Source organism: Hibiscus syriacus, unplaced genomic scaffold (genome assembly GCF_006381635.1).
Source record: "Hibiscus syriacus cultivar Baekdansim isolate YM2019G1 unplaced genomic scaffold, ASM638163v2 tig00110198_pilon, whole genome shotgun sequence".
NCBI classification, from domain to species: Eukaryota; Viridiplantae; Streptophyta; class Magnoliopsida; order Malvales; family Malvaceae; genus Hibiscus; species Hibiscus syriacus.
The window spans coordinates 1,403,983-1,416,931 of record NW_024062623.1 but is presented as its reverse complement, the minus strand read 5'-3'; the positions used below and the strand labels follow the sequence as shown (position 1 = coordinate 1,416,931).

The window sequence follows — 12,949 nt, the reverse complement described above, 5'->3', positions numbered from 1 at the left end:
TGAAGATAACAACAAGTAGTGATGTTGGGAATAGGACAACCTCGTGAGCTTGCTGGTGGGGGGGACTGAGGGACCCCTTCCAAACAATTGACAAATTAACTGACAAAATTACAAAATATAATTTTCTTTGTGGTCCATTTCTGTTTTTCAAACTCAGTCATTCAACCGAGTTCAAAAAATTAAGCATTTTTTGGTAGATAAATAATAAATTAATAACGTCGCGATACTCAGTTCAAGAGGGTAAAATATAATTAACCATAAAAATGAGGGGGCAAAGATTAATTAATCATAGAAAATGAGAGACAAAATCAAAATAAACTAAAATTATAAGGTTTAATTTAACATTTATCCATATATATTTTTAAATTATAAAAAAGGCAAAGACCCCGGGACAAAGCTATGCTTATTACACCAATTTTTTATTATACTGTTTTTATTTTATGTCAAATCATTTATTATTAAATGTTTATGATTATAAATTAATTTATTGATTTTTAAAATCAAACATATTTATAATTTTCAATAATCATGATATTAACATAAATAATATATAATTAAGAGATTATTTTCTTATTTTATCAAAGTAAAAAATATAACAACACAAATCAAACTAAAATATTATAAATTCAAATAATTACATCTTTAATATATATATATATATATGTTATCGACAGAATCGCAATGTCAATGTTACAGAATTTTACAGATGGTGGTGGTGGTGGGGCCCGGATCCATCGATAAAAGAAAAACACGAATGAGGAGCAATATATATGAGCCCGTGACCGCATCTTATCATCCTCATGCGAAACCTTATATCTTGGAAGGGACAAAAGGCATTCACGAGCTTAACAATTCATCCCTTCTTTAAAGAAAATTCTAATTATACCCTCCATTCATCCCCTGTTTCCTTTCCCTATCACTGACCCATTCATAAGCAACCAGTCCAACATCATATTTATAAGAGAAGTCTTGTTAAATTAATTATGTTTATAAATTCATTGAGTGGTTTTATACGTAAAAAGAGAATATTATTCTTCTTAAAAGATTTATATTTAAATATCTACGTTTGTAAGATGTATATGCATTGTTAAGTGATTAAAAAAATTTAAACATATATTACTTTAGTTAACAAGGAAATACTTATTATTGGCTCAATTTGGTAGGATTGAGATTTTGGTGGGTAAGAAGGGGCAATGTGTGAAATTAAAAGCATTGCATCATCTTCTTCTTCGTATGGAACTATAGGGTAGTTCGCTTTGTATTTTTGTGCATTGCATTAGTAGGGGGTCCTTTCTAAGCAATTATCGTACATCATTGCACATAGTGACAGTTTTTGCGGCCTATTCTTTTCCATTATAGGATTGGTCACTCACCTTATTTTCCATATATATTTATATTTATTTATATCCCTAGCACAATTGACATACCCAATGACATGCTTCACAATTACAAGGCTATTTCGGTAATTCAAAGCACACTATTTGCATGTATAAGAAGTCTTACTCCCTTCTCATATCTAATGCAACAACTCGCTACATCCTTGAGGTATTCTTAGCTCTGAAAGCATGGACTTCACTGTCAGTATCTTGTTTCTAGCTCTTCTTATCCCGACCACCAAGGCTTTAGACCCTTGCGGCTCTCAGCCGGATGGTTCGGACCTATCAGTCATCCCTATATACGGCAAATGTTCACCGTTCAACCCACCAAAACCGGACTCATGGCTCGACACGGTCATAAACATGGCCTCAAAAGATCCAGCCAGGATCAAGTACTTGTCGACCCTTGTGGCACAAAAGACAACTGCGGTTCCAATTGCTTCGGGCCAACAAGTTTTGAACATCGGAAACTATGTTGTCCGGGTTAAGATTGGCACTCCTGGTCAGCTCATGTTCATGGTGTTGGACACTAGTAATGATGTGGCTTGGGTCCCTTGCTCCGGCTGCACCGGGTGCTCGGCCACCACTTTCTCACCCAACACTTCGACGAGCTACGGTTTGTTGGATTGCTCATTGCCACAATGCACCCATGTCCGTGGGTTCTCGTGCCCGGCGACGGGAACCGCTGTTTGCTCTTTTAACCAATCTTACGGTGGAGATTCATCCTTTTCGGCCCACTTGGTTCAAGATGCCTTACGGTTAGCAAACGATATTGTCCCGGATTTTACTTTTGGATGTATAAACAGCGTCTCTGGTGGGTCAATCCCTCCCCAAGGCCTCTTGGGTTTGGGTCGGGGGCCCATGTCACTGATTTCGCAATCCGGGGCACTATATTCAGGTGTTTTTTCGTATTGTTTACCAAGTTTCAAGTCCTACTACTTTTCGGGTTCTCTCAAACTCGGGCCAGTGGGTCAACCCAAGAATATTCGAACTACCCCGCTTCTTAAAAGCCCTCACCGACCCTCACTTTATTATGTTAACCTAACCGGAATTAGTGTCGGTCGAGTTCAAGTTCCCATAGCCCCAGAATACCTAGCATTTAACCCGACCACCGGGGCGGGGACCATTATCGATTCGGGTACTGTTGTAACCCGATTCGTCCAATCCGTTTACAACGCAATCCGAGACGAGTTTGTGAAGCATGTGAAAGGCCCATTTACAACAATAGGAGTATTTGACACATGCTTTGATGCCACAGCCGAAGCACAAGCACCTTTAATAACATTACATTTCGAAGGCTTGTCGATGACATTGCCGATGGAAAACAGCTTCTTGCACACCAGTGCCGGAAATCGGGCTTGCTTGGCAATGGCGCCGGTTCCGAACAACGTGAACGCCGGCATGAATGTGATAGCCAATTTGCAGCAGCAGAACCATAGAATTTTGTTCGATGTGATCAATTCTCGCTTGGGAATTGCTCGTGAAGCTTGCAACTAAGTCTCTTAATTAGCTTTATTTTATTTGCTCTTTCTTTGCCTTCTTTGTGGTTATGGGTAAGCTTTTTCAATGTTTTTATTAGATGGAATAGGGTTTAGTTAATAAACATGACAAAAATCATGTTTGTTATTATATGTGCAATATATTAACTGTGAAGAGGAATGGTTGTTTTTGTTATTATATGTGCAATATATTAACTGTGAAAAGGAATGGAAGTTTCTTAAGCTATGTTTTAGTGTGCTGAAATACATTATTAACATCAGTTTGTCTTAAAACTTAACCTATTCGTTACAACGAAAGTTTTAAATTATAATTGCGGTCGTGTTTTTTATTGCGTTGCATTTATTATTATTGTGGAGTGCCCTCCGGTAATGCCCCGGGATCAAAAAGCCGGTAAACCTTTGATCGGCTAAGATCTTCAGTTCCCTCTCCTCCCTTCTTTAGGGACGAGTTTTTATTGCATAATAAAATCTAGGATGGAGTCTCGCTCAACCTTTTCCGTGTTTATATAATGTAGATTCGATTACATCGTATTGTGACACTTTATTTTATTTTGGCTCAAAAAGATTTTACCTTTTCTGAACGAATGCTATTACAATCATTGTGAATATATATTACACTCGTGCGATTGACTGTGAAAAGGAATGGAAGTAGCTTAAGCTATGATTTTAGTGTACTAGATGAGAATTGAATGAGTAATTGGATCTAACGGTCCTTAACTAACTCTCCATTGAGAAATACATTATTAAAATAAGTTTGCATTAAACTTCATCAATAGGTTACAATAAGGATTTAAATAACGGTTGTGATTGCATTTTTTGTTACGTTGCATTTATTATTATTGCATATATAATGGGTATTATTATGATCATTGCGAATATCACAATCATCAAATAACGATTCTTGATTTAAAGTCTCGTGATTTTTACACTTGATTTAAAGTGATTTTTCACGTAAAAAATTTAATGCTTCAATTTATGCTTGTTGTGATTACATAGTTGACTTGTGGTTGATTAGTATTACTAGATAATATATTTTGTACTATTGTACCTATCATAATTATTGACTTGAGTTATAAAGAGAGAAAGAACACTTGTTATGCTTCCACATGTTTTCAGTTGTTCGGTTTTTCACCCCAACACATTCGTCCCTGGATAGAAATCGTGGGGGAGACCACGCATTGAAGGGTCAAGGTAGAAGATGCTTTAAGGGCGTGTTTGATTCGGGGAATGTGGAATTACCGGGGAATATGAAATTATCAGGGGAATGGAATACACATTTCCCCGTTTGGTTGGTCGGTAATCTCATTCCCGGTAATCTTTTATTACCAACAGTGGATTTTTTTGGGGTATATTACTGGGAATGTCATTACCTCCCTTCCCTTAGGTATTGTTGGATTACTGGCGTTTTGGACTAAAACGCCCTTAATTTTTTTTTCCAAAAATATCATTCTTCTGTCATTAAATAATAAAAAATTCTACGAAGGTTAAATTACAAATTTATTCTTAAACTATTTTAGATTTACAAAAAAAATCTATAATTAAAATTTTATATGAAGTTCAGGGGTTAAAATAAAATTTTACCCTTTCATTAAACTTTTTTATATTTTCAATTTTGTAAAAAAATTATATAAATTTTATGAATTTAAAATTTTTAAAGAAAATATATAAATTAATTATAGTAATATTATAGTAGAATTCAACTTGTTAAAAAACAAATATATAATAAGGACAATTTGGTCAAATATACATTTCAATAATCTTTTATTCCTTTAACCAAACACGGTAATCTTACATTCCTGCTAAACCAACCAAACACAAAAATACAACATTCTCAGTAATCCTATTCCCTGGTAATATTTTATTCCCACTGGTAATCTTACATTCCGTGAACTAAACGCACCCTAAAAGGCAAGAAAGATGCCTTGAGGGATAAAAGATGTAACATTCCAAACCCAGGATAGAAAATGAATCAAGCAGGTAATGTTGCCAACGAATATTGAAACAATAATTCTCTTACAGATCTGAATTAAGTAATCAATTCATTAGACATGCAAAAATTTAAATCTTTAAATTTAATTAATGAACACCCCAAACCATATCATATCATACTGATGTTTTAGGGTAAAAAGTTGACATCATCGAAGTTCATGGATCAAATCTTGCCTATAATTCTCTCCACAAACAACTGAAGTTTTAAGAAACTAGGCAAAATATGAGCATTGTAACACCCCAACCTGTATCCGACCCGGATACGAGTTCTAGATGTCACATTGACATTTTAAAACCTTTATTCTTGTAAAATATCATAACATTTAAACTTATATTAAGAAAATATGATCAGATATTGTTGAATTGTGTTTGTTATAAAATTTTGAGATAAAAATGTATTTATGAACAGTAAAATACGGTATGAACAGAACCTTGAGCAGTGATGAACAATGATGAACAGTGCTACAGTACATCGATGCATTGCTACAGTGCATCGATGCATAAAACATCGAAGCAAATTCATGCATCGATGCACTGCTACAGTATTTTCGTAAAAATACATAAAAACTCGTAAAAATTTCACCGTTCATTACTATACATTTATATTTACATAAATACGTTTAAAACATTAGAAAACTTGATCAGAGCACACATAATTTAAAGACTTTATTTACATGCCAAACTATTTATCACGTAATAATACATACTATTTAAAGTTCTTCTGATCTGATAGTTGTAGGAGTATTGTTGTCCCGAATGTCTAACCTTGCTTGTCTATCTTCTCTGATCCTACGTGTGAAACACTCACACGCTAAGTCATCGACTTAGTGAGGCATAATAATAACGACAATAAAATATAATGAACATGTCATAATGAAATGCAATATCATGAAATCATATATTCAATAAGTTCAATAGCCCATGATACAATAATGAGAACCCGAGGTATGTGAGTACTGTGAGGTTGTGCACAAATGTTGTCACCACAGCTCGTATAAATTTGCACCGAAGTGCCACGTAGAATTTGTCCCGAAGGACCGCGTAGAATTTTGCACCGAAGTGCCATATAATATTGTCCATAAGGACCACATAGAAATTCCTAAAGAATCATATACATATACCAAGGATCAAGTAGTTGTCTCAAAAGACCTCATACATGTTCCAAAGAATACATATATGTCCCGAAGGACCACGTAGAATTTGTCCTGAAGGACCGCGTAGACCCTCTACTCTTGGCATGCCAACTATACGTATAGTTCTCATCTACATAACATGGGCTTTCACAATTCACATAGTTTATATCGCGTAGACATATTATTTTCATACCTTTATCACATAGACATATCATTTTTCATACCTTTATCACATAGCTCATATAACTTTTCCTGCATATTCATGTCACATAATGCATATAATATGAATTCATGTCATGTATCATAATATGAAATGTGATCATGTATCAAAATATTGAATCTAGACTTATCACAAGTCTAGAACTGAATATACTATTATATTCAGGCTATGCATATGCACTCACCTATATTTCTTTACTTTTTCCTCGATCAATCTTACCGGGAAATTGTTCGTGAACTTGTTTAAGCTCTGTATCTACATAATAATTCGTTGATACTTATCAGTATACTAATTAATATATTCTAAACTATCATTTCTTAGGCTAAAAGAAAAGCTATTTTCATCTTTTAATGAAGGTATGCATCGATGCATGATCTGTGCATCGGTGCATAAATGACATTCGATGTTTGTATTTTAAGGGGATGCATCGATGCACTCCTTATGCATCGATGCATTAATTGCATTCGATGTTTGTTTATTTGAGAGTGCATCGATGCACATTGAAGATGCATTGATGCACACAACCCAGAAATCCCATTGCAAGTACGAAATTCACTCTCTTTTCATCTCAACTCTTCATCTTTCACCTCCTTTAATATATCTAACTCTTATACACCTACTTAAACTGATTACCACCCATTCAATACCTCTTAACCTCACAAATCCAATCATCAACACAGAATTCAAGAATCTCACTCAAATTCCAACATGTTCTAAATTTAGTTCTAACACTTCATACTCCTTAATTAACCTCTTGACAAGTCAAAAATCTTATTCAAACTTCAAAAACTCATCCATATCAAAATTTCATCTAAAAACCCATTCTTCAAATCCATCTCTAAAACACTTATCTTGTTGTTTTAATGTCATATAAGCTTTACTTTAGCTTATATAACATTCAAACTTTCATTACTAAACCAAAAATCAAAGAAACAACCAAGATTTAGATTCTTACCTTGAGCTTGTATGCTTCACGTTTGGGAGAAGAAGATGAAGAAGATAAGTTTCTGAAAACTTATCTCTTCAATTCATCCACATGGGTATTATAATACCCACAATTCATTATTTTATTTACTCAATGACCCTTTTACCCTTTTACTTCTCCTTCACTTATTAATTCATCCTACACAATATATTTCAATTAATTTCTTCACTTTTCGATTTATTTAATTTGGTCATTGAAATTTTAAAATCTTACACTTTAATCACTGACCCGGTATTGAGGATGTTACAAGCATCTTCCGAGGACTTATTTAACTTTGATTAAATAGAGCATTGTTTCCAATCAGTGATGAATCTGATGATATAAAGATATATTGGCAATTATTCAAAGATAATGTTTATTTAATTAGTCATGTATTACTTTACTACAAATAATAAATGAAAGTTTCCGAAAGCATGTTTTCCAGCAACATTACATCACTTATTTATTGGCCTTTCCGCTTGAATGGAAGCCGGGTTGCTCTCAAAAGCTCCCCTTGAAATAACACTGCACCTTTACTACCTGGAGCCACCATCATTCCCGATCCCCCACCACCTCCTTTGGATGTGCCTCCACCACCACCGCTGCCTCCGCCATTACCTTTGCCTCCTCCGCCACTTCCACTGTATGTAGTTTCAATGGCATTCGGCTGTAATATAAACAAGGGTTTAGAGTTTACAGTTTAATACTTATTTTACATTGATACATCACTTACTTTGACTATTCCACTTCAGCTTTCTTCCATTTCATTCTTTAGAATAGCTTTGATCCTTTGGATACGTGCGATCCATTTACCTGGGAAACCATCAATATGTTCACAGATGGTTCAAACACTATAAACAATTTAAGATTTCAAAGTTAGGTTTTAAAACAAATTTGGACTTTAATTGTTATGAAAACTACATACCTTTTATCCCAAAAACCAAAACCCACTCTAAAAATTTGTTGAAAATTAAAAAGCCACCGGCTGCTTTTAATTAGTCAAAAAGGGGGATGCTTTGATTTCAAAGTTAGGCAGTCCATTTCTTTTAATTTTAGGCATGGGATAATTATTTTGAGTCATTGAACTTTAGGGTATTTTCAAAGATTAGTCCCTAAGTTTCAACTATAAATACCCTAGCTCATTTAGCTTCAAAATCATCCCAAAATCTTCTAGTTCTCTCTCAAGTGTGTTGTGTAAACACCTGTAAATTTTCTCTTAGTAAAAGATCTGCAGCAGCTCGGAGACGTAAGCACAATTGGCTGAACTCCGTTATCAATTTTCGGGTATTATTTTTCCTCTTTTATTTCGCATTCTCACTAATCTGGTTATAGGGAAATTACTTGTACTCGGTTTATTTCCTAACAACTGGTATCAGAGCTTTTGGTTGTGAATTTTGTCAATTTTTCCTGCAAGGTTACTATTCATTACTATTCACGTGAATAGTGAATTTCGTGAATAGTGAAATTCGGTTGACGATACGAGTTTATCGACGGTGGTGTTCTAATACACGGTGGTTCGCAAGAATTGTCAGAAACGATCCAAAAGAAGCCAGATTCGAGTGGAAGCGATGGCTGCAGACGAAGGGAAGGTGAAAATTGAAAAGTTCGATGGTGCGGACTTTGGCTTCTGGAAGATGCAGATTGAAGATTTTCTGTACCAGAAAAATCTTTATCAACCTCTCTCAGGAAAGCAACCAGAGGGCATGAAGAATGAAGACTGAGCTCTTCTCGACCGACAAGCCCTCGGAGTTATCCGATTGACGTTATCCTGCAATGTTGCTTTCAACATAGCAAAGGAAAAGACCACGGCGGGTCTTATGGCGGCTCTCTCCAGTATGTATGAGAAGCCATCGGCCTCAAACAAAGTTCATTTGATGAGGCAATTATTCAATTTACGGATGACGGAAGGAGCATCGGTGGCACAACACCTAAATGAACTCAACACAATCACAACCCAGTTGAGTTCAGTGGAAATTGAATTCGATGATGAAGTTCGAGCTTTAATTCTCTTATCATCTCTACCAGACAGTTGGAATGCTACTGTTACAGCAGTCATCAGTTCGTCGGGAAACAACAAAATTAAAATTCGACGATGTTCGGGATCTGGTACTGAGCGAAGAAATTCGACGGAGAGAATCGGGTGAAGCATCAACCTCCTCAGCCTTGCACACGGAGCCTAGAGGGAGAACTTCAGAAAGAAATTCAAATTGTGGCAGATCCAAATCCAGACGGGGAAAATCAAGAACAGGAAATAAAGATTTTACCTGTTATAATTGCGGCAAGAAGGGTCACTTCAAAAGAGATTGCTGAGCACCGAAGAAAAATACCGGCGCACAAGAATCTGCCAACATGACAGAGGAGACAGGTGATGCCATGATTCTAAGCGTCAACAGTCCGATTGAATCATGGATCTTGGATTCATGAGCATCTTTCCACTCCACCCCGTGCCAAAAAATCATGGAGAACTATGTCAGTGGTGATTTTGGGAAGGTTCATCTAGCTGATGATGAAACCTTGAAGATCGTCGGAAAATGAGACATCCGACTAAAGTTGCCAAACCAGACCACCTGGAACTGACAGGAGTGAGACATATTCCTGGCCTCAAAATAAATCTGATTTCTGTTGGACAGCTTGATGGAGAAGGATATAGTACAACCTTTTCAGGCTGTGAATGGAAGATTACCAAAAGAGCACTCGTCATTGCTCGTGGTAAAGAAGACTGGTACTCTCTATGTAACCTCAAATTTAGAGAATATCATTGCAGTAGCATATGCTGATGGAAAATCAAACCTATGGCACCAAAGGCTTGGCCATATGAGCGAGAAAGGGATCAAGACACTTTTGTCAAAAGGGAAGCTGCTGGATCTAAAGAATGTAGATGTCGGACTATGTGAGGATTGCATCTTTGGCAAACAAAAGAAAGTCAGCTTTACAAAGATTGGCAAGACTCCCAAGGCAGAAAGGTTAGAATTGGTTCATACTGATCTATAGGGACCATCCCCAGTTCCATCTCTTGCAGGCTCACTATATTATGTCACCTTCATCGATGATTCAACAAGGAATGTGTGGGTTTATTTTTTGAAGAAGAAATCAGAAGTCTTTGATACCTTCAGAAAATGGAAGGCCATGGTGGAAAATGAGACTGGTTTGAAAGTCAAGCGGTTGAGATGTGACAATGGAGGAGAGTACAGAGACAGTAGATTCAGAGATTTATGCGCAAACAATGGGATCAAGATGGAGACAACAGTTCCCATAACACCGCAGCAGAATGGCGTAGCAGAGCGCATGAACATAACTCTAAATGAACGTGCCAGAAGCATGAGGATACATGCCAGATTGCCCAAATTTCTATGGGCTGAAGCTATCAACACTGCAGCTTACCTGATCAACCGTGGGCCCTCAGTTCCTTTGGATGGCGGAACACCAGAGGAAGCTTGGAGCAAGAAAAAATAACATTTCACTTAAGAGTGTTTGGTTGTATTTCTTATGTACAAAACTCTGCTGAAAGAAGTAACTTGATGCCAGTCCAACAAATGCGTCTTTGTTGGTTACGGTGGCGATGAGTTCGGTTACCGGTTTTGGGACTACGAAAATCGAAAGATCATCAGAAGCAGAGACGCCATTTTCAATGAAAATGTGATGTACAAAGACAGGTCAACCGCAGTTATTCGCCTTCTTTGCACTACTTGTTGCTGACTGACAATGGTGAACCAGAGTGCTATGATGAAGCAATGCAGGTGGAGGATTCAGTCAAGTGGGAGTCTTCCATGAAAGATGAGATGGACTCGATTATGTCAAATCAGACGTGGGAATTAGCTGAATTACCACCAGGCAAGAAAGCGCTCCACAACAAGTGAATTTACAGGATCAAAGAAGAGCACGATGGGAGCAAACGCTACAAAGCAAGATTGGTTGTCAAAAGTTTTCAGCAAAAAGAAGGTATTGACTACAATGAAATTTTCTCTCCAGTCGTAAAATTGTCTACAATCAGACGGATCAAAGAAGAGCACGATGGGAGCAAACGCTACAAAGCAAGATTGGTTGTCAAAAGTTTTCAGCAAAAAGAAGGTATTGACTACAATGAAATTTTCTCTCCAGTCGTAAAATTGTCTACAATCAGACTGGTGTTGAAAATTGTAGCTGCAGAAAATTTACATCTTGAACAGTTAGATGTAAAGACACATTTCCTTCATGGTGATTTAGAGGAAGAAATCTATATGAGGCAGCCAGAAGGCTTCATAGAGGAAGGCAAGAAAAACCTGGTATGCAGGTTGAAGAAGAGCTTGTATGGTTTAAAACAAGCTCCTAGACAGTGGTACAAGAAGTTTGATAGTTTCATGAGTAGCAGTGGTTTTACAAGATGCCAAGCAGATCATTGTTGCTACATCAAGAGGTTCGATAACAGCTTCATTATTTTATTATTGTACGTTGATGACATGCTCGTTGCAGGCTCAGATATGCAAGAGATTATAAACTTGAAGCAAAAATTGTCGAAGCAGTTTGCTATGAAGGATCTAGGCGCTGCAAAGCAGATTCTTGGGATGAGGATCAAGAGAGACAGAAAGTCGGGAACTTTGATGTTATCACAGGCTGAGTACATAAAAAAAGTACTCTCCAGGTTCAACATGCAAGATGCTAAACCAGTAAGTACACCTTTAGGTGTTCATTTCAGACTCTCCAAAGACCAATCACCAAAGACGGAGGAAGAACGTGCACACATGGTGAAGGTGCTGTATGCCTCAGCAATTGGAAGTCTGATGTATGCCATGGTTTGTACCATACCAGATATTGCTCATGCAGTGGGAGCTGTTAGCAGGTACATGAATAATCCGGGCAAGATACACTGGGAAGCAGTCAAATGGATCCTCAGATATCTGCGGGGTATCACAAACAAAGCACTTTGTTTCAAAGGTGGAGATACGATATTGACAGGCTATGTAGATGCTGACTTAGCCGGAAATGTCGACATCAGAAGAAGCACTACAGGGTATGTCTATACTCTAGGAGGAACCGCAGTGAGTTGGGTTTCTCAACTACAGAAGATAGTTGCTCTCTCCACAACTGAAGCAGAATATGTCGCTGTTACGGAAGCCAGCAAGGAGATGGTTTGACTCCAAAGTTTCTTGGAAGAGTTAGGCAAGAAACAAGAAAACAATGTCTTGTATTGCGACAGTCAAAGTGCTATCCATCTAGCAAAGAATCCGTCTTTTCATTCCATAACGAAGCACATACAATTGCGATATCATTTTATCCGGTCTCTTCTGGAAGATGGGATTTTGAAACTTGAAAAGATTAGTGGAGCTCAAAATCCGGTAGACATGTTGACAAAGACGGTGACTACGGACAAACTGAAGTTGTGTTCAGCTTCAGTTGGCATGTTAGAATAACAAGACCAGAAATGCTGCTGCATCGATCGAGGTGTGAAGACAGATTAAAATCAGTCTTCAAGTGGGAGATTGTTGAAAATTAAAAAGCCACCGGCTGCTTTTAATTAGTCAAAAAGGGGGCTGCTTTGATTTCAAAGTTAGGCAGCCCATTTCTTTGAATTTTAGGCATGGGATAATTATTTTGAGTCATTGAACTTTAGGGTATTTTCAAAGATTAGTCCCTAAGTTTCAACTATAAATACCCTAGCTCATTTAGCTTCAAAATCATCCCAAAATCTTCTAGTTCTCTCTCAAGTGTGTTGTGTAAACACCTGTAAATTTTCTCTTAGTAAAAGATCTGCAGCAGCCCGGAGACGTAAGCACAATTGGCTGAATTCCGTT

General features: G+C 37.0%; 1 protein-coding gene across 1 annotated transcript; it reads left to right on the top strand.

Annotated features, from left to right (window-relative positions):
• Positions 1–1,514: 1,514 nt before the first annotated feature.
• On the top strand, positions 1,515–3,050 carry LOC120218603 (aspartyl protease AED3-like). Its single transcript, XM_039215538.1, has one exon. It carries the CDS (start codon positions 1,566–1,568, stop codon positions 2,871–2,873), a length of 1,308 nt encoding a protein of 435 aa, XP_039071469.1. The 5' UTR covers positions 1,515–1,565; the 3' UTR covers positions 2,874–3,050.
• Positions 3,051–12,949: the final 9,899 nt, after the last annotated feature.